This window comes from Silene latifolia, chromosome 7, assembly GCF_048544455.1.
Source record: "Silene latifolia isolate original U9 population chromosome 7, ASM4854445v1, whole genome shotgun sequence".
In the NCBI taxonomy this organism is placed as follows: Eukaryota; Viridiplantae; Streptophyta; class Magnoliopsida; order Caryophyllales; family Caryophyllaceae; genus Silene; species Silene latifolia.
In genome coordinates, this window is record NC_133532.1 from 125989657 (window position 1) to 126014905 (window position 25249).

Below are 25249 nucleotides of genomic sequence, written 5' to 3' on the forward strand. Positions count from 1 at the left end.
GTTGGAAACCCTAATTTTGTCGGTCTAATTTGATCAATTATAGAAGATTAATGCAAAAATAATACACGTACCTCGATTAGTCATGGCAAATGCAAACTTTTGGATCAAATTTTGACGGAAATGGTTGGAATTTGAGAGAGTAATTAAGGATTTATATTTCGAAATAATGAAATAAACCCCTGTTTCATCGGGTTTTTACGCAGGAATAACACGTCCAGGAAAAGACGCAGCAAGTGCTGCGCCTCTTCCAAGAGACGCAGCTTTTGCTGCGCCTCTTCCTCAGCTTCCCTTCATACGAATTTTCAAAAAATTCGTTATGAATTCGTTATTTGTGGGCCCATCTTTGGTGCGCCTCTTCCTCGATACCATGTCACATATTTGGTCCGTTTGACATTTATTCTTCGTCTGGACCCGCATTTCCAAGCCAACTGCAGACTGTCGTCATATTAATTTTTTACCAAGACCTTGCTTGTCACAACGAGCAGCATTCCCTGACAGGTGTTTCGACACGCCTTTATTATATTTCCCCCAGCGAGAGCTCACGACAGACAATCGTTCTTCTCGAGACATGGAGATAAGTTCCCGATTATGTTCCCCCAGCGAGTCCACGACAGACAATCGTCCCTCTCGAGACATGGAGATCAACATCGACCCCAAGCTCTTCCGAAGTTTATTTGAAGCCGGCCCAAGCAGATTTCTCCCAGTAGTTCCTGACTACGTCCTACTGCCCTCTCCCAATATCGCGTTTTGTTTCCCCTGGAGTTTCAACAAGCCTCAGGTATTGTCTCTTCTTATGGCTGGCGAGCCTCCTTACGTAGTCTAATGGACTTTAAACGACCCTCCCCGATAGTCGACAGACTCTAAAATGTTCCCGACGACAGGTCCTTGGCTCAGACCCCTTGAGCCGCCTCGCGTCGCCATAGTCGTCAGGTTGTAATCTTCGATTGACCTGATGGCTATACTTTGACTTTCACCTTGTCCAAGCCTCAGTCAAAGTGGGGGCTCTGTAGATACCTCATTTCTGCACCTCCCGCAAACCACCCGGTGATGATTGGGCCGCATGTTTGGTACGCGGAACGATTTGTGACAGTTCGTAAGTTTATCGTCAAGTGATCGCTCAAATACTTGTGTCTACCTCTTAATTGTCATCTACGCGCCGATACGGTCGTTTTGGCAGTAATTAGAGTACATTTGGAGTCCGGGCCTAAAACCGTCTTCATTTTCTGATAACCGTTAAATTGCCGAGTCATAATGTTCTGGAATGTTCCGGATATTTCTATTCCATATTTTCCAATCTTTTAATCTTTGGTAAAGTATTTCCCGTAATATTCACACAAAATATTAAGGAAAACTAGATTAATCCGTTATTCCATAAACAAAACACGGAAATCTTTCTTTCGCAGGAGGAAACCACTTGGGAAAGGATGCAGCAAGTGCTGCGCCTCTTCCAAGAGACGCAGTGCCTTCTGCGCCTCTTTTCAGGTCCTTTTCTGCGTATTTTTCGTATCTTTTCATATCTTTTCGAGATTCACTTCCAAAGTTTCTCCGAAAAACCCTATTTCCTCCGTGTGATTAGTATAAATAGAGACCTTCGGTCTCACATATTTCTCACGCGAGTGTCCGCCCTTCTCTTCTCCCTTTGCATTCTAGACCATGTTCTTACTTTTTGGCGTCTACGTGCTTGAACTTTCGACCACGTAAGCTCGGATCCTTCTGAGTTCCAGCCTCGTTTGCATGACCTACCAATTTGACCAACTCCACATCAATCAACTTTAATCAACTTTGTTTCTTTCCTCTTAGAGGGCACTTTCGTCGTACATCGAGTCGAGCATCACTAAACGTTAACTTAGTTCATCTCGTTTCGTCAAACATGTAAGTCTGAGGGTGTAAATCCTTATTTTATTTATTGTACTTTATTTTTTGTAATCATTAATGTAAGGTTTATGTCGAAAGTATTCTTAAAACCGATTTGTAAAACCATGTTTTAAATCCTTTTTACGGATTATCAGAAGACAACCGTCGAGAAAGGACGCAGCAACTGCTGCGCCTCTTCGAAGGGACGCAGCACCTGCTGCGCCTCTTCGTGAGGCTGCCGCAGTTCCTGCTTCCTTTCTTCTTCCTTCGTCTTTTGTTCGTCTTATTGCTTTCGTCTTCTTCTTTCAATTGTTCGTTGTTTCATCGACATAATAATTTGTATATGATAATTTTAACTTGTAATTCATTAATCATTCATCATCATTAATTAATTCGTCATTAAATCCCGACTTAAATCCCTTATAATCCATATTTGCGGGTTTTCGTCATTAAACTCAATTCGGGTTTTAGAGATTCGATTCATCCATATTGAATCTCTGGAATTCACCTTTTGACATATTTTCATCTATTATCATCGTCGCCACCATTAATCCATCATTAATAACCTGTTTAGTCTAATTAACACAATTAATTCGGTTAGTTTATATTCGTAATTAATCCTAATTAAATCTTGTAAATAATTCGTTCTATTGTTTTCATCCATGTTTTATTGTTTTTATGACTTTAATCACATGTAAATAATCTGTTAATCACTTCCATCCGAGTCAAATATCGATAATCAAGCATTAAAATCACCAATTAACATTAACGACATGCAGTTCCGGCTTCACAGCCAGAACTCAACCTAGGAACAGACGCAGCAACTGCTGCGCCTTTTCCAAAGGACGCAGCTCTGCTGCGTCTGTTCCCGGTTGATTTCTGTCCCTGAACTTCCGTTTTCTGCTTTGACCTAGTTTATTAATTATGTATTAATTAACTATTAATCGTATTATCACCTTAATTCTCGTTCGTTAATTTATTTATTCTTTCTTTTTCTAAATTATCCGTTTTAAATGTATTTTCGAAGTAAATCAATAAATCCGATGTAATTATTGTAATTTTGGTCATTGTATTTTTATTGTATTTCTTTTATCGCATTGATTGTATGCTCTCACATATAATCAACCTTAAACTCCACTTCGACCCAATTGTATGATAAACTACGTGTTTCACCGACTTAGTCTAATTCTCACATGCTAGGATTAATTTAATGGGTCGATCCCACAAGGAGCTAGGAAGACTACTAATCGTTTTAACTCTATGGTTTAGCTAAGTCGACAATAAAGGGAGAAGGTTATGCTAGAACTACTAACAACAAGGTAAAACAAACTAAATAAGAGATAAGGGAAAAAGGTGAGATAGGATAATTGGTTGTAAATCATATATATTAAAAACCTAAGACTCGGTTCTTCCCAAACAATTCGTAATTCCACATAATTAAATTTCTAGGCTAATCACAAGGGTAGTTAGGTGAGGAGGTGACGACTCTAATTCGCCTAAGACCCCCCTCTCGGGTTCGAAATAGGACACTAGTACTACCCACCAACCCCCCTCTCGGGTTCGAAGGTCGGAATCCCTAACTCAATACCCGACTACCCCAAAAACATGCATTTTCCCAAGGTAGTCCAATACTTGCTAAGGTCATTAAGCCCCATCAATTCCCGGGTCATCCCACTCCCTCTCTCGAGGGTCGATTTCAAACGCTAGATTAGAGGTGTCCTACCCCGGTTCTCCCTTTCGGTCTCAACCAAGGTTAACAATAGGGTCAAATTTCGGGTAACCAAATCACAACCTAACCAACTCTCGTTGGTGGTCAAGGGTCGTAAATCGACACTACCCAAAAGTCAATCCATAAACCATGTCATTCCTCTAACCTACCCTCACCAATTTCCCCAAATAATTAGCCTTTATGAAATTCAATTAGCGAGATTACTCATGTTGGGTCAAACCGAGCCCTAGTGGAAGACTACTCACTAATCATGGTCTTAATTGCAAAATAAACAATAAAGATGGAAACTTTGGTCACAAACATGGTGAGAAGGTGAATCTTACTACTAAACATGCAATAATCCAACAAAAGTTGTAAAGAAAGATGATTTAATCTAATAACTAGATTGATTAAACTCAAAGACACAATCTTTAACCAAATCAACTCAAAGATTAAGTCTTTGAGGACAACTATCCAAGGATGAACAAATGAAAGAGAAGCAAAGGAAAGATGAACAATAAAAAGATGAACAATGATGAAAATAACAACAACAACCAAACAACAACAATTTTAACATAAACAATCAAACAAACATGAAAGAAGAACAAAATATAAACAAATGAAAATAGGGAGAGAATTAATACCAACACAATAGCAAAAGAGGAATTTGGATAGAAATAATAAAGAAGGAAATCCTTCAATCTTCTTACAAACCCAAATTCAAACACTATTTAATTGAAGAACTTCTCTTAATTAAGGAAAGATTAACAAAGAGATTAACAAAGTTTCAAACTTGAAAGGGGAAATATTCTGGATCTAGGGTTGTGTGTCAAAGGGTTTAAGGAAAGGGGTATTTATAGGCTTGTACAAGATTAAGAAGAAAAGAGGAGGAAAAGAGAGAAAAGCCCAAATCCGCTTTGCGTTTTGCGGTGGTGGACTGCCGGTGGTCCTACCGGCAAAACCGTGCAAGGATTTAAAATTGCTGGCATCCGTGTTTTGCCGGTGGGCGGTTCTTGTCGGCCGCCGGCAAAACACCTTCTTCAGACTTCCTCTTGTTTGTTGATGTGTGAAATGCCGGTTTGGCCGCCGGGTGCTCCTACCGGCAAAGCGAGGCCAAGCTTGTTTTTCCTCCAATTCTTCTTTTAATTCCACTTCTTTGTGCTTTACCGGTGGGCGGTTCTTGGCCTGCCAAGCAAAGCACCTTCTTCAGCTTTTTTTCAAAATCTTGAGTGATTCTTGGGGTGTGTTTTGCCGGTGGCTAGACCGGCTGCCGGTCTGCCGGCAAAACACACAGTCTTCATTTCTTCACCTCTTCTTCATGTAAAGGCAATGGGGTGCCTTTCTTGCCCCAATTTCTCCATACTTGGATCGTTTCCTACAAAAGGATACACAAGGTAACAAGTACGGGCATTGGGCACAAAATGCAAGGAAAAACACCCGAAACCGACTCGATACGAGTCGGTATGCATAAAAGAGAGAGGGAATTAGAAGTAAATTAATCGTATATCAAACCTCCCCACACTTAAACCTTACTCGCCCCCGAGTAAGTCACAAAACCAAATGTACAAAGCATTATTATGATAGATATGGAGAGTGGATGCACAATATAAGCATCACTCAACTAAACTACTACTTAAGCCGATCGAGTATTAGCGCACTCAACGCCCCTTCAACTCACAATTTGACACCCATGAGGGGAGAGTGCCCTATTGCAAGGCAAGTTGGGTCTTGCTACAAAACTTTCGACACATTCATCACGAAAGCACGTAATTAACAAGTAGAATGCATCTAACAAAATGATCCACTTTCCTCATCTAAGTGGCCGAATTTTTCAAATAACTAAACACGGTCTCGGACGGGGGCACCGTCTCAGAAGTGCCAATTTAGGTGCCAATCCCCTAAATGTGACAAAAGCAACCCTTGTGTGACCAATGCTCAAGAAACGAATTCAAGAGCGGGGAAAGGGAAGAAAGGGCAAGTCCGCCGAGAATTACAAAACCGACACAAGATTCAACCAAAGGACCCATGACTAAGGAGACCAAGGCAACGACATCCTCACGGTTTTCACTCGTCACTCAATGAAAGAACAAGGTGATTTTTGTGACAAAAAGTAACCAAAATCACTCAACTAACTCGACTAGCGAAAACGTGCCCGCAATCTAATGTGTAACACCGTCCTATGTCCAATGAAATGCAAACAATGGGAAAATGCACAAAACATGAAGCAAGGGTTACAACGGGGCTAAGGAGAAGGTCGAAACGGGATTGGTGCAAGCACCGTTTGGACATGTGGGGCTCAAATCAAGAATCGTCGACACATCACATCCCATTTCTTATTGCAACACATGAGACACGTCTATGCCCTAACATAGCAATGATGACCAAAACTATGCAAAAATTGCATAAACCCAACTCAAGTAGGAAAAATTTGATAAAACTCCTTTTATTTCAACAAATGGTAACGTCTACACCGTAACAACGGCTCGATTTTCCAAGCCATGCAAAAAATGTGTAAACCCGACTCATCATTGGAAAAACATCAATTTGCCCCTTTTATTTAGCAATGGCTTTTTCTACCCCATTTATTGATGAGGAGGGGTGTTGCTTTGCCTTTTTCTTTTCTTTATAACATATATACAACATGACTTACTATTTTTTTTTTGATTTTTCAAGACATTTTCACTTTTCTATTTTGCTTTTTCATTACAATTTACAACCTCTTATTTTATATAAAAAACCAATTTCACATCGAAATCCGACCCAAGTGGACGTGGAAGCCATCCACCATCACGACCCAAATCACCTCCTACAAGACAACTACAAAAACCGACCAATTCTTGATTAAGGAAGGGTGGTTATGGGAATGTAGCTATTTTAAGTGGGTTTGCCAAATGAAAAGGCTAAGCTCAAAAAGGGGGTGAATCAAAAAGGGAAACGATGTAGGGGAGAAAACAAGGCTATTTGGCTATGTGAGGTTTATAAAAACTGATTTTTGCTTCATATCATGTGCACAAAAAATGTAATGCAATTTCATGGTCTAAGGACGATGCGACACACTTATGCGTAATGATGTGACACGCCTCACGAGGAGACCTACTCTCAAACCTAGATGAGGGCGGGGTATGAATGTACCCACCCTAGGAGGCTCTACCCTTACCTTTGAGTAGCTAAGTCGAGCCAAAGGTCTAGCCTACGGCCCTAGGTCTCACAAGATCGGTCCCACTCATTGGTCAAGCCCTCCTTCCTCGGCTAACTAAGAGGCCACGGGTGCGAGTCACGAGGAGGGGAAAGGCACAATTGGGCACATAAGCTCATCATGGGGGTACTTGGTTCCCTTCCTTGACCATGTTCTTTCTCAAAAATTTATTTACAAACTCAATGCAAAAAGAAGGAAATTCAACAAGTATTTACATGTGAACAAATGCATGCGGGAATTTAAACAAACATGAAATGAAACGTGCAACAAATTGGCTAAACCTAGCAGCACATCAACACCAAAATTCCAAACGGTCTCCCAAGGAGACACCCAAAGCAACAAAATTCCCATTCTCCTTCAAAATATCCAAGATACCAAAAAGAGAGAATAGTAAAAAGGAGCAAGAGGTAGGAAGGATTATACCAAGCGGTCTTCTAGCTCCTTTTTGCCTCAAGTGGTCAATGCACCATGCCAAAGGTTAGACAAAACATATATATACAATGCAAATTTTTTTTGAATTTTTCAGAAATTTTTCAATTTTTAGGCATTTTCTTGAATTTTCTTAAATTTACAAACATATAATGATATGAACAAATATAAACAATATTCACAAAGTGGATATTTCCCTCCCCACACTTGAAATGTACATTGTCCTCAATGGACAAAAGCATAGGGAGTGAATAAGAAAAAGGAAGGAACATATTTTTTTGATTTTTGATTTTTCAAAGGGAAAATAACATATTTTTGTGATTTTTTTGTTTTTGAAAAATTAAAAAGACATATTTTTGTTGATTTTTGATATAAGAACTCCCTCCCCACACTTATTTATAGACATAGGAGGGCAATTTAGTGAAATAAAGTAACATATTTTTGGTGGTTTTTGGTCATTTTTCAATTTTTAGTTGGTTTTTTTTTTTATTTTTGAAAATGCAATGCATGCTCTATTCTATATGCAAAATTTAAATAACAATGCAAGTTATGCTAAGTGAATGCAATTACTAAATGTGACAATATATTACAAAATTGAAATCTAATGCAATCCTATATGATGCAACTAAATGAATTAGCAACTAAATGCATGCGAAAAATTAAACGTGAAGGAGAGAATTTGGATAAAAGGGAGAGATCGTACTTGTCATTTGGATTGAATATAAGGAGCATACCAAAGGCTTTGGATTGAAAAGGGAGGATAAAGACCATCAACTCGGGGACTAAGACCCCATCTCATCATCATCATCTTCATCATTGTTATCTCCGGTATTTAAGTCGGAGCCTTGAATTAAATCCTCGGGGTTGAAGGTGAAATTACCTCCACTACCGCCGGTACCCATGAGACCTCCCGTGAAGTCTCCACTCATATTCATCACACCGCCATCACCTCCCGTAAAACCACCACCCGATCCCGACGCACCCGCATCACTAGCAAAATAAGGCCGGACCCCGAACCATTGGGCGTCGTGCCCCTCCGGGCCACGCTCGGGTTGAGGGGGGAAAATAGGGCCGGCAAAGTAGTCCGGTTGGAGGTTTAGACCTCCGTGGACCATACTCCCGTCCGTGGGATAGTTCCCGTCGGGCCAAGTAAAATAGGAGGGGTGAGGGGGATCAAAGGGCACGTACTCCCGTCTACAAAAGTCGTCGTAGACCGGGTACGTACCGGTGGCTTGATCGAAGTAAATACGGTCCAATTTCCTCCCCAAAATGTCCCTCTCACTAGCGGCCTTGGCCGAGGAAATATCCATCCTCTCCATCCACTCGGTGAGGGAAGGTGGCAAGGGAGGATAGGAAGGAGGGTTCGAGGAGGAGGACCCCTCCCCTTGTTGAAATTGCCACGGTGGAGGTTGATGAGTTTGTGGCATTTGGTATTGGAGGGTGGAAGGAGTGTTCACTCGGCGGTCTCGTGAATAAACTCGAGTAGGATTAGGGGGAGGTTGGTCGGTGGGTGGGTCGTGTTCAATATCAAGGAGATAGAATTCCTTGTCCTTCTCAATTTTGATTGTGGTAACATTTGGAAGCCGGATGGAGTTCTTGTGATTGATTCGCCAATATTCAAGGCCGTCGGCGGGGTTCTCTTTGAGCCACTCAAGCTTTGTAGTCAAGTAATGCTTAGTCAAGTAAGTGTCCCCGGCTATCCAATTCATCGTAGAAAGGTCAATCGGACGGTCCATGTTACGGGCAATTCGGGTGATCATGCCACCCACATGTATCGGGACTTTGTGCCCCGGAGAACTTGCAATCTTGGATAGGTTAAGGGCTAGGTAGTGAGCCACATTAATTCGGAAGGGGGTGGGTTTCGTGAACAAGTAGGACCCCAAAATTTCAAGCTCGTGGGTCCTAAACACCCATGGCTCATCCACCGCAAGAACGGTGCACCCCATACATCTATGCCACACCCGAATGACGGGATTGTGGCAACTTATCGCGGGCCTTTTCACCCCAACTTGATCATCAATGCCCGAAATCGCCTTCCATACACGGGAATAGTGAAAATCAGCGGGTGGGGTATGCGACGGCGCATTTTCCAGCCCAAAAATTTGAGCCAACCGACCCAAAGTGATGTTGTGCTCCCGGTTCATGAGTCTAAAGTTAAGGGTAGCCACCATCCCGGATTGCCGGTGCTTGGTAATCTTAAGACTACTCAAAAATTCCCATGTGATCTGAGGGTAAGTATACTCATGCATGGTAAATATGCCCCTCATACCACACCCCGCAAAAAGAGTTTCCGTCTCCCTAGCAATCCCAAGGGTAGACAAAGACGGATGATGAAGAAACTTAGTAGGGGTGAGGGGGCGATTTTTGAAGAGAATAAACTTACCCTTCATAGTTGGTGTGGTAAACTCGACTGTAGGAAAGTCCGGATCGGGGTATGTATCGGTCGCCGCTTGAGCAATCAATGCCTCTTGGTCCCTTGCTATGTCGGCTCTTGTCCTTCTTCCCGACATCTTGATGATTGGAGGAGATTGGTGAAGGTAGGGGGAAGTTTGATTGAGTTTTAATGGAGTTAGGGTTGGAAAGGGGGAAAAATTATGGAGGATTGAAGAAAGAAGAAAGAAGAAATGAAATGAGAAAAGGGGGGGTTTTCGTGGTTTATTTTGTTCTGCGGGTGTGTTTTGCCGGTTGGCGAACCGGCAGCCGGTCTGCCGGCAAAACACACTTCCCCTTTTTCCAATTCCTCGAATTTCTTTCTGAAATTTTTGACCTCGCTGCCGGTGGACCAACCGGCTGCCGGTCCACCGGCAAAGCACTCTCCTTAATTAATTTTCCCATGTACCAGGTGTGTTCTGCCGGTGAGCCGGCTGCCGGCCTACCGGCAAAACACACTCCTCAGTCAAATTTCAACTCCCCAGCTTCAATAGTATGAGTGTTTTACCGGTGAGCCGGTTGCCAGCCTACCGGCAAAACACTCCTCTTCACCAATTTTCAATAATTTCCAAGTCTTCAGGTGTGTCATGCCGGTGGGCCGGTTGCCGGCCTGCCGGCAAAACACACTCCTCATCATCAAATCTTCAATTTTTCATCTTGCCAGGTGTGTTATGCCGGTGAGCCGGCTGCCGGCCTACCGGCAAAACACACTCTTTCCTCAATTTTACAAAAATTTGGTTTGGCCTCGCTACCGGTGGACCAACCGGCTGTCGGTCCACCGGCAAAACACAACACACAACTATTTTTCCTTGTGTTCTTCCAATTTGCTCAATTTTTCTTCAACTCGGGATTCGAGCTTTTTCATTGACCCCGGGATTCATGTTTTCCACAACTACTCCGACGCATGATGTCGGGATTTCGGGTCAACGAAAATAATGCTTGTGTTCTTCAAAAATGACCTCCGTCACCAAATCAAATAGACAAAATACGACTCCAAATCTCTCACTACTAGTCTAGAATGCAAGTTATTTACAAAGATGCATGGGTTGCCTCCCATGTAGCGCCCTTGTTTAATGTCGTAGGCTCGACGGAGTTATGAATAGCAATCAATAATTTGGAAGAAAGGTGGCGATGGAGCTCACATTCTTGATTATAGGGGTTCCGGCAACATAGTGCTTGAGCCTTTGCCCGTTCACCTTGAAGGATTGATCTCCATCGGATATTTCAACGGCACCATGTGGAAAGACGCGGACCACGGTGAAGGGTCCCGACCACTTAGACTTGAGCTTTCCCGCAAACAACTTGAACCTTGAGTTAAAGAGGAGAACCAACTCCCCCTCCTTGAACTCTCTCCGAATGATGGCCTTGTCATGAAATCTTTTGGTCCTCTCCTTATACAATCTAGAGCCCTCATAAGCCTCTAGCCTAAATTCTTCAAGCTCATTGATGTCAAGTAGCCGCTTCTCTCCGGCGCTTTTCAAGTCAAAGTTAAGGAGGCGAATTGCCCAATGCGCTTTGTGCTCCAACTCAACCGGCAAATGGCAAGACTTCCCGTACACCAACCGGAACGGTGAAGTTCCTATTGGTGTTTTGAAGGCGGTCCGGTAAGCCCACAACGCATCATTGAGCTTGGTTGACCAATCTTTCCTTGACCGGCTCACGGTCTTTTCAAGGATCATCTTGATCTCGCGGTTAGAGATTTCGGCTTGGCCGTTAGCTTGTGGGTGATAGGCAAGACTCCGCCTATGTTGCACCCCATGTTTCTTGAGTAGAGCATCAAGAGTCCTTTCCCGAAAATGAGTTCCACGGTCACTAATCACAATTCGTGGAACTCCAAACCGTGGGAATATGATTGTCTCCATGAGTTTGGTCACCGATTTCGCGTCACAAGTCTTTGTTGGGATTGCTTCAACCCATTTGCTCACGTAGTCCACCGCTACAAGGATATACTCATTCCCATTTGATGAGGGAAAAGGGCCTTGATAGTCTATGCCCCATACATCGAATACCTCCACTTCAAGTATGTAGTTCATTGGCATTTCATGCCTCTTTGAAATGTTGCCACTTCTTTGACACTTGTCACACTTCTTGACGTAGGTGGCCACATCATGGAATAAAGAAGGCCAATAAAAGCCACATTGAAGTACCCTTGCGGCGGTTTTTCGTGAACTACCATGCCCTCCACTTGGCATGTCATGGCAATGAGAGATTATGGGTTGTACCTCTTCATTCGGGATGCATCTTCTAATTATCCCATCCGCACAAGACTTGTAAAGGCATGGTTCCTCCCAAAAGTATTGTTTAAGATCGTGAAAGAATTTCTTCTTCTTATGGGAGTCATAACCATGTGGGATGACCCCGGATACCAAGTAATTGACATAATCCGCGTACCAAGGGACATCCATCAAAGCAAGTGCGAATAATTGATCATCCGGCAAGGAGTCATCAATTGGCTATCCATCTTTACCCTTCACATGTAATAACCGAGAAAGATGATCGGCTACCACATTTTCTACACCTTTCTTGTCTCGAATTTCAATATCAAACTCTTGTAGCAAAATTATCCACCTAATCAAGCGTGGTTTTGACTCCTTCTTGATTAGCAAGTGCCTCAACGCCGTGTGATCGGTGTGCACAATTACCTTAGAGCCCACCAAATAAGAACGAAACTTGTTCATGGCATATATGACCGCCAAAAGCTCCTTTTCGGTGGTGGTGTAGTGTGCTTGAGCTTCATCCAAGGTCTTGCTTGCATAATATATGGCATGGAGTTTACCATTCTTCTTTTGTCCAAGCACCGCTCCCACCGCTACATCACTAGCATCGCACATCAACTCAAAAGGTTCTCCCCAAGTGGGAGGTTGCATAATTGGAGCGGTGATGAGAGCTTCTTTCAACCTATTAAAAGCATCCAAACACTCATTAGTAAATTCAAACGACACATCTTTTCCAAGCAACAATGTTAAAGGTCGGGCAATCAAAGAAAAATCCTTGATGAATCTCCGGTAAAAACCGGCATGCCCAAGAAAACTTCTTACTCCTTTGACATTAGTGGGAGGGGGTAAAGTTTTGATCACTTCTATCTTGGCTTGATCAACTTCCAAGCCTTTACTTGACACTACATGACCCAAAACGACCCCGGATGTCACCATGAAGTGACATTTCTCCCAATTCAAGACTAGACCACTCTCTTGACATCTTTTCAAGACCTTGCCCAAATTAGCTAGACATCCATCAAATGAGGTGCCTACGACGGAGAAATCGTCCATAAACACCTCCATGATATTCTCAACATATTCAGAAAATATCGCAAGCATGCATCTTTGAAACGTAGCCGGCGCATTGCAAAGCCCAAAGGGCATGCGCCTATAGGCAAAGGTGCCAAACGGGCACGTGAAGGTGGTCTTTTCTTGGTCATTAGGGTGAATCGGGATTTGGAAAAATCCCGAAAACCCATCAAGGTAGCAAAAATGAGAGTGTTGGGCAAGTCTTTCCAACATTTGGTCAAGGAAAGGGAGGGGGAAATGGTCTTTCCTAGTTGCCTTGTTAAGGCGCCTATAGTCTATACACATTCTCCACCCGGTTGTGACTCTTGTTGGAATGAGTTCGTTCTTATCATTGGTGACTACCGTGACCCCGCCCTTCTTCGGCACAACATGCACCGGGCTCACCCACGCACTATCGGAGATAGGGTATATTATGCTAGCATCATAAAGCTTCAACACCTCCTTCCTAACCACTTCTTTCATAGCGGGGTTAAGGCGGCGTTGAAGCTCAATGGAAGATGCACTCTCATCCTCCAAATGAATGCGATGGGTGCAAAAAGAAGGGCTAATCCCCTTGATATCATCAATTGAGTACCCAATGACATCCTTGTATTTTTTCACAACATCAAGTAGCTTTTGAAGTTCGGTGTCATTGAGTGCACTATTGACAATAATAGGGTAAGTGTCATTAGGGCCAAGGAAAGCATGTTTAAGAGTAGAAGGAAGAGGTTTCAACTCCACTTGAGGAGGCGTAGATCTCTCCTCCTTTTTACCATCTCCTCTCAAGCTTTCAAATTCTTTGTCCGGGTCTTCTTCAATTGTAGCTTCCATAGCTAAAGCATATTCCCGGTGCTCCTTGCAATCTTTTACCTTGCCCTCAAGGAACCCTTGCAAACCCTTGTCTTCATCAAACTTCTTCATATCAACCCATTCTTCTACCACATCTATCATATAACAAGACTTTTCTTCCGAAGGCTCTTTCATAGCCTTGTTCAAAGAGAATTCAACCTTCTCTTCGCCCACTTGTAAAGAAAGCTTCTCATTCTTCACATCAATCATGGCACCCCCCGTAGCAAGGCATGGGCGCCCCAATATGATGGGAATATTTGAGTCCTCGGGGATGTCCATAACATAGAAGTCACATGGGAATGCAAGTTTCCCCACCTTGAGTGGGACATCCTCCACAAGACCAATGGGGTATCTTACCGACCTATCCGCAAGTTGGAGAGAAACCCTTGTTGGTGAAAGCTCATAACCTTTCAATTTCTTGAAAATTTTGAGGGGCATAAGACTTATGCTTGCCCCCAAATCACACAAAGCCCTCTCAATATGCACGGTCCCAATCTTACAAGGTATGGAAAAACTCCCCGGGTCTTCAAGCTTTTGAGGAGCCTCATTCATGAGAATAGCACTACACTCCTTGGATAAGTTCACCGTAGTTGTCGGGCTCAAGGAGTTTTTGTTTGAGATGAGCTCCTTCAAGAACTTTCCATAGCTTGGAATCTCCTTTACGGCATCAATGAAAGGCATAGTAATGTTGATACCCTTCATCATATCCATGAACTTCCCATACTTTTGTTCAAGTTTGGCTCTTGCCAACCTTTGTGGAAAGGGAACCGGTGGTACATAAGTTCTTACCACTTGTTGTTGAGGCTCTTCAACCACCCTTGTTGGTTCATCAATCACTTTTGGAGTTTCCACAACAATTTCCACGAGTTCATCTTCCCCCCCCCCCCCCCCTTTTCTTCAATTACCTTAGGAGGTTCAACCACAACTTGAGGTTCAATGACATTACCCGGTCTACTACTCTTCCTCTTCTTGACAAATTCCCGGTCTTCCAAATCTCTACCACTCCTCAAGTGGATAGCATTCATGGTTTTCGGATTTTCCTCGGTTTTACCCGGGAATTTCCCTTGGGAGGCTTGTAGTTGGCTCATTTGGGAAGCCAATTGGGAGATTTGGTTGTCCGTCATCCGTTGAGAAGCTTGCATTTGGGTTCTTAGTTGGTTGATGGATGTGGTTGCCTCTTCTTGTTTTTGAGTGGTATGGTTGATGAATTGCGTTTGAGAACTCATTAATTGCTCTATCATGAGCTCCACATTTGACTTTGGTTGGGTGGGTTGTTGGAATGGTTGGAAATTTTGTTGGAAAGGTTGGGTGTTTTGTTGGAAAGGTGGGTTGCTTGGTGGGTTGAGTGGTTGAAATTGTTGTCTTGGTTGGAAGGTTCTTCCTTGGAAACCCGGTGGACCTTGGTTGAATGTTGTATTTTGCTTTTGAGCTTGAAAGTTTGGTTGTTGTGATTTTTGTTGGAAGGTTGGGTTTTGGACATTTTGAGAGCCATAGGAGAAGTTTGGGTGGGCTCTCATTCCGGGGTAATATTGGTTGTTGTTAAATGCTTGCTTGGCCGGACTAGACTCCCATATCCCGTTCACTTGCTCCATACAACTTCCATCTCCAACCACCAAAGGACACTCATTGGGTGGGTGTCCTTGGTCTCCACAAAGCTCACAACTATAGACTTGGTTTCTCATAGAAGAATTGCTAGATGTTTTGCTTGAGCTCATCAAAGCAACTTGTTGCTTAAGCTCTTCTATCATCTCTTTCACTTCCACATTGTTGGCCGATTCGACCGTTGACTTCCCTTTCCTCTTGTGCCTATCATTGTTCCAATGAAAGGTACGAGAAGCCATTTCTTCAATGAGCTCTTTCGCCGTCTTGTGATCTATCTTATCCAATGCTCCCTTCCCCGAGCCGGAATCAAGGTTCATCTTCATCTCATTGTTTAACCCTTCATAGAAATTGTTGATGAGCTCATCATCCCCAATACCGTGGTGAGGACATAGCCTTTGGAGGCCTTTGTACCTCTCCCATGCTTCATAAAGGGTCTCATCTTCTTGTTGGGTGAACCCTTGGAGCTCACTCTTGATTCTTGCGGTTCGTTGGGGTGGGAAATACTTGTTGAGAAAAGCCTTAGAGACATCGTCCCAAGTCCGAAGAGAGTCGGGTTCACAACTTTTAAGCCACTCCTTGGCACTTCCCCTCAAGGAGTAAGGGAAAAGCCTAAGGCGTACGGCATCCTCCGTCACTCCATTGGCCTTGAACATGTCACAACTATCCAAGAACTCGTTGAGATGCTCGTTGGGGTTTTCGGTGGCTCCCCCTCCGAATTGGTTCCCTTGGACAAGTTGTAGCAAGGTGGCTTTCACATCAAAATTGTTGGCTTGAATAGGTGGCTTCACGATACTCGGATTCACCACCTTTTTAGGAGCCAAGTTGTCTCTCATAGGAACCGCGACCATTGTTACTTCCGTTTCCGGTGTTGCAAAAGGATTTTCGAAAGCTTCAAAGACCCGTGGTTCTTCTTGAAGGTCCTCAATTACTGGATTTTCTTGAGGGATCGGTGTTTCTATAAGCCCTCTTCTACGGAGTGAATTTAGTCTTCTCGCGGTTGCTTCGATCTCGTGGTCAATCGGACGTATTGGTTGACCTCTTCGAGCTCTCCTAACCATGCAAAAAGTCCTACATACTCAAGAGAGGGGTTAGTAACAAAAGACTTAGTCTAAACAAGAACGAAAACAATTAATATCTAGCCGAACTCCCCGGCAACGGCGCCAAAAACTTGATGGTATCAAGCTATACCTCGCAAGTGCACGATTTTATCGTTGTACACTATTAAGGGTCGATCCCACAAGGAGCTAGGAAGACTACTAATCGTTTTAACTCTATGGTTTAGCTAAGTCGACAATAAAGGGAGAAGGTTATGCTAGAACTACTAACAACAAGGTAAAACAAACTAAATAAGAGATAAGGGAAAAAGGCAAGATAGGATAATTGGTTGTAAATCAAATATATTAAAAACCTAAGACTCGGTTCTTCCCAAACAATTCGTAATTCCACATAATTAAATTTCTAGGCTAATCACAAGGGTAGTTAGGTGAGGAGGTGACGACTCTAATTCGCCTAAGACCCCCCTCTCAGGTTCGAAATAGGACACTAGTACTACCCACCAACCCCCCTCTCGGGTTCGAAGGTCGGAATCCCTAACTCAATACCCGACTACCCCAAAAACATGCATTTTTCCAAGGTAGTCCAATACTTGCTAAGGTCATTAAGCCCCATCAATTCCCGGGTCATCCCACTCCCTCTCTCGAGGGTCGATTTCAAACGCTAGATTAGAGGTGTCCTACCCCGGTTCTCCCTTTCGGTCTCAACCAAGGTTAACAATAGGGTCAAATCTCGGGTAACCAAATCACAACCTAACCAACTCTCGTTGGTGGTCAAGGGTCGTAAATCGACACTACCCAAAAGTCAATCCATAAACCATGTCATTCCTCTAACCTACCCTCACCAATTTCCCCAAATAATTAGCCTTTATGAAATTCAATTAGCGAGATTACTCATGTTGGGTCAAACCGAGCCCTAGTGGAAGACTACTCACTAATCATGGTCTTAATTGCAAAATAAACAATAAAGATGGAAACTTTGGTCACAAACATGGTGAGAAGGTGAATCTTACTACTAAACATGCAATAATCCAACAAAAGTTGTAAAGAAAGATGATTTAATCTAATAACTAGATTGATTAAACTCAAAGACACAATCTTTAACCAAATCAACTCAAAGATTAAGTCTTTGAGGACAACTATCCAAGGATGAACAAATGAAAGAGAAGTAAAGGAAAGATGAACAATAAAAAGATGAACAATGATGAAAATAACAACAACAACCAAACAACAACAACAATTTTAACATAAACAATCAAACAAACATGAAAGAAGAACAAAATGTAAACAAATGAAAATAGGGAGAGAATTAATACCAACACAATAGCAAAAGAGGAATTTGGATAGAAATAATAAAGAAGGAAATCCTTCAATCTTCTTACAAACCCAAATTCAAACACTATTTAATTGAAGAACTTCTCTTAATTAAGGAAAGATTAACAAAGAGATTAACAAAGTTTCAAACTTGAAAGGGGAAATATTCTGGATCTAGGGTTGTGTGTCAAAGGGTTTAAGGAAAGGGGTATTTATAGGCTTGTACAAGATTAAGAAGAAAAGAGGAGGAAAAGAGAGAAAAGCCCAAATCCGCAGCTGCTGCGTTTTGCCGGTGGACCGGCTGCCGGTGGTCCTACCGGCAAAACCGTGCAAGGATTTAAAATTGCTGGCATCCGTGTTTTGCCGGTGGGCCGGTTGCCGGCCTGCCGGCAAAACACCTTCTTCAGGACTTCCTCTTGTTTGTTGATGTGTGAAATGCCGGTTGTTTGGCCGGGGTGTCTCTACCGGCAGCGAGGCCAAGCTTGTTTTTCCTCCAATTCTTCTTTTAATTCCACTTGTTGTGCTTTACCGGTGGGCCGGTTGCCGGCCTGCCGACAAAGCACCTTCTTCAGCTTTTATTCAAAATCTTGAGTGATTCTTGGGGTGTGTTTTGCCGGTGGCTAGACCGGCTGCCGGTCTGCCGGCAAAACACACAGTCTTCATTTCTTCACCTCTTCTTCATGTAAAGGCAATGGGGTGCCTTTCTTGCCCCAATTTCTCCATACTTGGATCATTTCCTACAAAAGGATACACAAGGTAACAAGTACGGGCATTGGGCACAAAATGCAAGGAAAAACACCCGAAACCGACTCGATACGAGTCGGTATGCATAAAAGAGAGAGGGAATTAGAAGTAAATTAATCGTATATCACTCCACAAATGCAAACGCTTGTCCCAAGCGCCCCCGTGGCCCGCGTCCACATTTGGCAAACCCAATGTGTTCGGGTGTGTGTGGTGGAGAAGTTAAGTGGGTTACCCGTCATTTAGGAGACTCGGGTTCAATTTGTCATATTCTCCACCGTTGTCGGAGTAGAATTGTCGAATTGGCTTTTGGAAATATTTTTCTATTATTGCTTTGAAACGTTGGAATGTTATTAATGTGTCCGATTTATTTTTGACGGGATATAACCAAAAGTAGTGCGTATAATGATCGACAAAAAGAACATAGTATTTAAATGAGTCATGGGACGTGACGGGTGCCGTCCAAACATTGGAATAAATAAGATCTAACGGAGCATTTGATTTAATTGTGTTAATCGAAAAAGGGAGTTTGTGGCTTTTATTGATTAAACATGAATTGCAATGTAAGAAATTGGAAATACGGAAATTCTAGCGAAAATTTAAAAACTTTAATGTAGCAATAGATAGGTGTCCTAAGCGAGCATACCACAAAGCGCTTGAGGACGAGACGATGGTGTGATGAGCTTGAGGACGCGGGTCGGGTGGTTGCCATTGGTAGACGCCATCGTGAAACCGGCCTTGGAGAAGGGTTTTACCCGTTGAGAGGTCCTTAAAACAAAAAGGAAAAGGTGAGAATAATGCCACTGCATTGTTACCCTTACAAAACTGAGAAACAGATAAAAGGTTACGAGAAATAGACGGAACTACAAGGACATTATTAAAGAAAAGAGATTGAGAGGAGGTAATGATAGAGAATGAACCATTGTGTGTGATGGGAAGAGCCGACCCATCACCTATAATAAGGTCATCAGGACCTTCATAAGGTGTATGGAGAGAGAGATTTGCAAGGTCGTTCGTGATGTGGTGGAAGGCCCCACTATCGATGAGATAGGCCGAGGAGGAAGGGAAGGGTACGGTGGCTCTGTGAGCGTAGGGACGAGGCTGACGGGTGGGTGGTGGTGGAAAGATGACATCCGGGTAATCTCGTTTGAAGTCGGGGCAGTCACGGATGACATGACCAGTGGCCTGACAATATTGACATTTGCCTTTAAACGGTTTCGGGTCACTATTGTTGGCGGGTTGTTGGCGATAGGAGGAGGTGCCAGAATTGGTGGAGCGGGGTTGAGAGTGGTGGTAGGAGTTGGGCTGGTTGTTATGGCAAGGAGGATTGTGGTAGGGTCGAGTGGTGGCGGCATGTGCCGAGGGTGGAAAGGTAGTGGTGTGGGTGTCACGTTTGACGGTTAATTCGTGTTGAATTAACTTTTCTTGAAAATTGTCAAACGAGATCGGTGTATCGCGGGCACGAACCGCATCAATGACAGATTTGTATAGGGTTTCGGGAAGCCCTTGAATGATTTGAGCAGTGATATCCTCATCATCCATGGGCTTACCGAGTTGAGCTAATTGGGTTGTACATGCTTTAATAGAGAGCATGTACTCGGAAATAGTGGAGTCACCGAGGGTAATGTGTTTGAGGCGATCCTTTAGTTGAAGGATATGCCCACGTGAGGGGTTGGCGTAAGTGCGAGCAAGGGTTTTCCAAGCCTCATGAGAGGTATTGGCGTCAAGGATAATGGTGGATACAAAGTCGTGGAGTGTGTCGGCTAGGGCACCAAGAATAAGGTTGTCTTGCTTAAACCATGTCATATAGGCGGGGTTGGGAATGGGTTCCGGGTTGGGTTTTGCATAAGTGGCAGCGGGTGTGATGGTGGATGACGGTGGTGGGTTGGTTCCATCAAGATAGGAAAATAAGCTATAGCCTTGAAGGAGACGGATTGTTTGGTATTGCCATGAGCGATAGGTGGATAGGGTGAGCTTGATGCACGTGGGAAAGGAAATGGAAAGGAGGGGTTTGGTGGGTTCAGCCGAGTTAGGGATGAGGGCATTGGTAGGGTTGGCCATGGGTGCTGCGATGGATCGTGATACCATGTAAAGGTTAGAATGAAGTGATGTTTATTGATGATTATGAAGAAGTAATTACAACCTATTTATACTAGTTACAAAGATATGAAGATAATACAAGTTAGGTAACTATATCAACAAAATAACTAAATAATAGGAACAAAATAATCTACCAACTATATACATGGAAGACTATAACAACCGAGATATGCTCAATGATTTGATGCATGATTAGCTTGATAAGGTTGAGATAGTATTTGCTTAACATTCTACTCACCCAAAAGTAGCAATTCAATATGAGAAAAAAAACAATCTCATCAAATTTAGTTTCTTGTAATTGCAAATTAGATCACAGAACTTTACATAGGCTCACAGAACCATACTAAAATGAACATGATTGAATGAAGTGTTCAATATGAATGCAATTTTTTTTTTGTGCACACATATAGAACATTTCAAGACACATTTTGTAGCACTAGGTGAATGCATTGCAAATCATCTTGGTTTTGGGTACAAGTCATCCTCGGTGATAGATTTTGTGGAGAACGGGTCACTATTACTTTGTTGACCAGTAGAGTTAGTCGAAAGAACCTTTAGTTGAGGGAAGGTCACCACTGGTGGTGATGGCAACGTAAGATAGATCGCGCTGACAGTTAGCATTAGAACCACTTCGGTCATGGTGGGTCTTTGCTCTGCATCTGCTTGCACACATAGCAATCCAATTTGAATGCACCTCTCAATGTCGGTGCGTGAAAAAGTTTTGTCCAGTTCAGGGTCTACTAGTTCCATGGATTTCTCTTCATACCATAGTATCCATGCCTTTCAATATAAACAAAGATTTAATCAGCTGATCTGACATATATGGTTAGATAGATATTCAATTTTGTTTTGTGTACTGGAATTTACATGAATTGGGAGGTCCTGCTTCTTTGATTTCTGCATAAATCTTCTGTTACTTTGACCACTTACTATCTCCAGAAGCATGACACCAAAACTGTAGACATCGGATTTGCTCGAATACTCCCCTGACAAGCATTCTGGTGCCATATATCCTCTTCATATATCAGTTGAGATCAATTCAAGATTTCCATAAGAATATAATTCAATAAGTCATCTTGTTGTATTCTATCATACATGGTAAAAATTGTGAATATATAGCTTGTAGAAGAAACATCAATGATGAAAAGTAAATCTCCTAACAGGAAAAAAATAACAAAAATCACCAAGTTGAAATACTAAGGAAATCATAAAGACGTACCGTGTTCCTGCTATGCGAATGGTGTTCCCAAATGTTTGTGCTTGTTCGAAGAGTCTTGCCAAGCCAAAGTCAGCTATCTTGGGGTTCATTTCATTATCAAGTAATATGTTTTCAGGTTTAAGGTCACGGTGTATAATAGTATATCGTGAATCTTCATGGAGATATTGGAGACCTCTTGCAATTCCAACTACTATTTTGTTTCGTCTTGCCCAATTTAAGAGTGGACGTTTTTCTGGATCTTCAGTGCCATAAAGGCCAAGAAACAAGTTAATTACCAACACATAACAAAAATCATTTGAATGCAGTGGTGGAGCTAGGGGGGGGCCCTAGCAGGGGCGGTCGCCCCCCGGCGGATGAAATTTTCGAAGTTTTAGTTAAATTTTTCGAAATTTTTTCGAGTGCACCTTATAGAATTAGTCGTTCGCCCCCTCTAAAATTTTTCGCCCCCCTAAGTTCAAATCCTGACTCCGCCACTGCTTGAATGATTACAATGGTTGGATTGTAACTCGGTCAAGTCGCATCGGTGTATGTATTGTGAGTGTGTTAAAGAGGAAGTTTGAAGAAGCCAGGAATGAAACAAAGAAATAGCAAAGAAGAAGAAGCGTGAAGAAACCGTATTCGGTTTCACCTGGCTCGAGTCCCAAGGTGGTGCGATACACGCTTTCTTTGTTCCTTGGTGCGAGTCGTGTGTGGCTCGGGTTGAGGGGTGACACTAAAATCCCATGTTTGATTTGGTCTTTCTTCTTGTTTTACAGAAAGGTTGTTTAGGTTTCTTATTTTCTAAATTTAATAGGTCTTTTACTCTACTACGGATTAGATATTTTAATAGAAGATAAATAAATGAATGAGACCGAGGATTAATAAGTTACTCCCTATAATATAAGGTGGATAGAATTAAACGAAAATTTGAAAGAGTAACATACCAAAAAGGAAGCGGTCCAAGCTAGAATTAGACAAAAACTCATAGACGAGTAGTTTTTCATTTCCTTCAACACAAAAGCCCAAAAATCTGACAAGACTTCTGTGTTGAAGCTTCGCCAGAAGGCGAGCCTCGGCCGTGAATTCCTTGGTACCTTGTCCAGATGTGTTAGAAAGCCTTTTAATGGCTACGGTTTCAGCCTCTATTGTCCCCTGTTGATATATTTCAAAGGATTTGTTTGCAAAAGGTTATTGAACACCAACATGAATGAACGAATAAATACATAAATGAATGATAATATTATACTCCCTCATTAAGTTTGTTCTATATCGAAAATGTCTTAACCCAGTGATTAAAATGGAGGTATAGTGGACAATAACTCCCAGGTTCGTTAACTATCTTCGTGGGATATTCCCATGTTATGTGGTATATATCTTGAGTTGTACTCTTTCTTAACACATTTTTTTTCTTAAATAACCGCACTATATCGCAGGTAAGAATTGAACTCCCAACCTCACGGCTTGGGGTAAGAGAGCTCTTACAATTGAGCTTAACATAATGAAGGGATTACCTTGTAAACAATACCGAACCCTCCTTCTCCGAGCCGATTTTCGGCTGAGAAGTCTCTTGTTGCAATCTTAAGGGTGGCAAAATCATATTGTACTACTTCTTTATCTCCAAGATGGCTGCTTATATCACTTTCTATCATTTTATCTAAAGGAAAATTATATTATAAAAATATGGTTAGTGTTCGTTCGAATAGCAACCAAGGTAAAACAGTAAAAGTCGGCATAGTAAAAGAACAAACCTTCATCATTTGTGCTAAGAACGACTGTAGTACATTCAACTGTACCTGTATTTGAAAAGAGCTAATATTAGTAAGGTTTTTAATCTTATTGATGGGGCATATTCTGCACCCTCTGACCGAGTCAACACATTGAGCAAGGTCAAAGATATCCACAGCAAGTCAAACGACTTAGACAGCCTAACCGACGCAGCTTGTCGGCCTGTCTCTTGTGCCTCGGCTAGGACAACTAGCCAGCCGGGGCACATATCCGCGAACTCATATCCAAGACCCCTCGGCGGCGAGTCAACAGGGCCCGCCGGCCTGCCATGGGTCCCTCGGCCGAGGGTAGATCAGTCTTTCCACCTGCTAGCCACTTGGCCACTTGGCCACTACGTGACAAAAGGTGAAAGTCTATAAATACTCCTCAACCCTCATTGAGGAAAGGATCCACATTTTAACCTAAGAATCACTATTCATCTGGTAATATCTTCCTTATCTCTCTACAATATATACTTCGCCAAGTAACAACAACTTCTCTCTAAGTTTACTGACTTGAGCGTCGGAGTGAGTTCGCTCGGTCCAAAGCCGAGCCCTCAGTTTGTTCATTGTTTCAGGAGACCGAAAGGAGGATTCAACCAAAGACGTCATTCTACAAGCACGGGTGGTAACAAATAACTGCTCTGTAATTACACCCGGAACACTTATTATAGTATTCTCATTTACAAATGGTATTTAATTTGTAAGGTTGATAAATAGTATTTTAGTCACTTTTTACCCCGCATTTATATCTTATTACGACTCGATTTTGCGTGCTTAATTGTCTAAATAGCTCATTTAGTTTACTAATTTATAATAATTAGTGGTCGTAGTTATATTTAACAATTAGTCGATTCTTTTTATATTACATTAGTATTAATGTTACTTATTTATTAATATTATTGTGTGTAGGTGAAACGGGGAAGTAAGGCGGAATAGTGAGACGGAAATTGAAGAGCAAAGCGGGTCGGGACGAGTCTTATTATAATAAGAGAATGACAAGTCAACAATTGACTTTGACAAAGACCGTGTCATCATCACCAACACACCATTTTTCTCATTTAACTCCACCATTTCCATGTTACCAACATCACGACATTTCATCATCACCTTTACTAATCCATTTCCACATTAGACCACCATTTCATCACCTTCAACCTTCCTGCAATTCACCATTACCTTCAATTTCATTATCACCATCCTCTACTTACTCAACTCGACATCATCAGCTCCTTTTCTAAGCTAAACCTTCACCATCATCATCAACTCCTCAACATTCATTTTCGTCCCCTGCACTCATCATCAAACACAATTATCACCTCCATCACCATTTTCGTCATTCAACTGCTCCCATCACCAAAACCCGACATCAACCTCGCATTACCTTCTCCATACACACCTGCATCTAGCCCAAATCAGTCCATAACTCAATTGTACCCCCACGCACCACCAGTTCAATCACCAATCCCGCCATCACAGCAGCAACAATTCAGACCCATTAAGATTGAACCCGACCCGGTTCTCACATGTACCTGCAATCAACCATTGTCGACAACCACCACGCTCCAGCAATCAGCCGTCATCAAAGCATAACTAAACTCGAGCTCGGAATCGAAAACCGAGCTAATTTGAAGTTTGTGCTCCATGCCGGTGCCCCGGCAGCCGACTCATCAACCGGCAAAACACACCAATTTGTTCTCCTTTTTGTGATGGCCTCGCTACCGGTATAGGGACCGGCAGCCGTCTA

General features: G+C 42.5%; 1 protein-coding gene and 1 non-coding gene across 2 annotated transcripts; one reads left to right on the forward strand and one right to left on the reverse strand.

Annotated features, from left to right (window-relative positions):
• Window positions 1-15706: 15706 nt before the first annotated feature.
• Window positions 15707-15813, forward strand: LOC141593751 (small nucleolar RNA R71). Its single transcript, XR_012521818.1, has one exon. It is a non-coding gene; the product is annotated as a small nucleolar RNA R71 (small nucleolar RNA).
• A 5184-nt stretch (window positions 15814-20997) lies between these two features.
• On the reverse strand, window positions 20998-24678 carry LOC141590752 (cysteine-rich receptor-like protein kinase 10). The gene is made up of 7 exons (XM_074411315.1): window positions 24654-24678; window positions 23488-23532; window positions 23251-23393; window positions 22681-22891; window positions 21761-22001; window positions 21409-21556; window positions 20998-21321 (listed from the first exon to the last, which is right to left on the reverse strand). The coding sequence occupies exons 1-7, from the start codon at window positions 24676-24678 to the stop codon at window positions 20998-21000; spliced, it is 1137 nt and encodes a 378-aa protein (XP_074267416.1).
• Between the last annotated feature and the right edge of the window lie 571 nt (window positions 24679-25249).

Coding starts and splice junctions, on each gene's coding strand:
- LOC141590752 (XM_074411315.1), bottom strand. CDS start 24,678: ATGGTGAATTGCAGGAAGGTTGAAG. Junction 23,394..23,487: donor TCTTAGCACAAATGATGAAG/GTTTGTTCTTTT, acceptor ATTTTCCTTTAG/ATAAAATGATAGAAAGTGAT. Junction 22,892..23,250: donor GGTTCGGTATTGTTTACAAG/GTAATCCCTTCA, acceptor ATATATCAACAG/GGGACAATAGAGGCTGAAAC.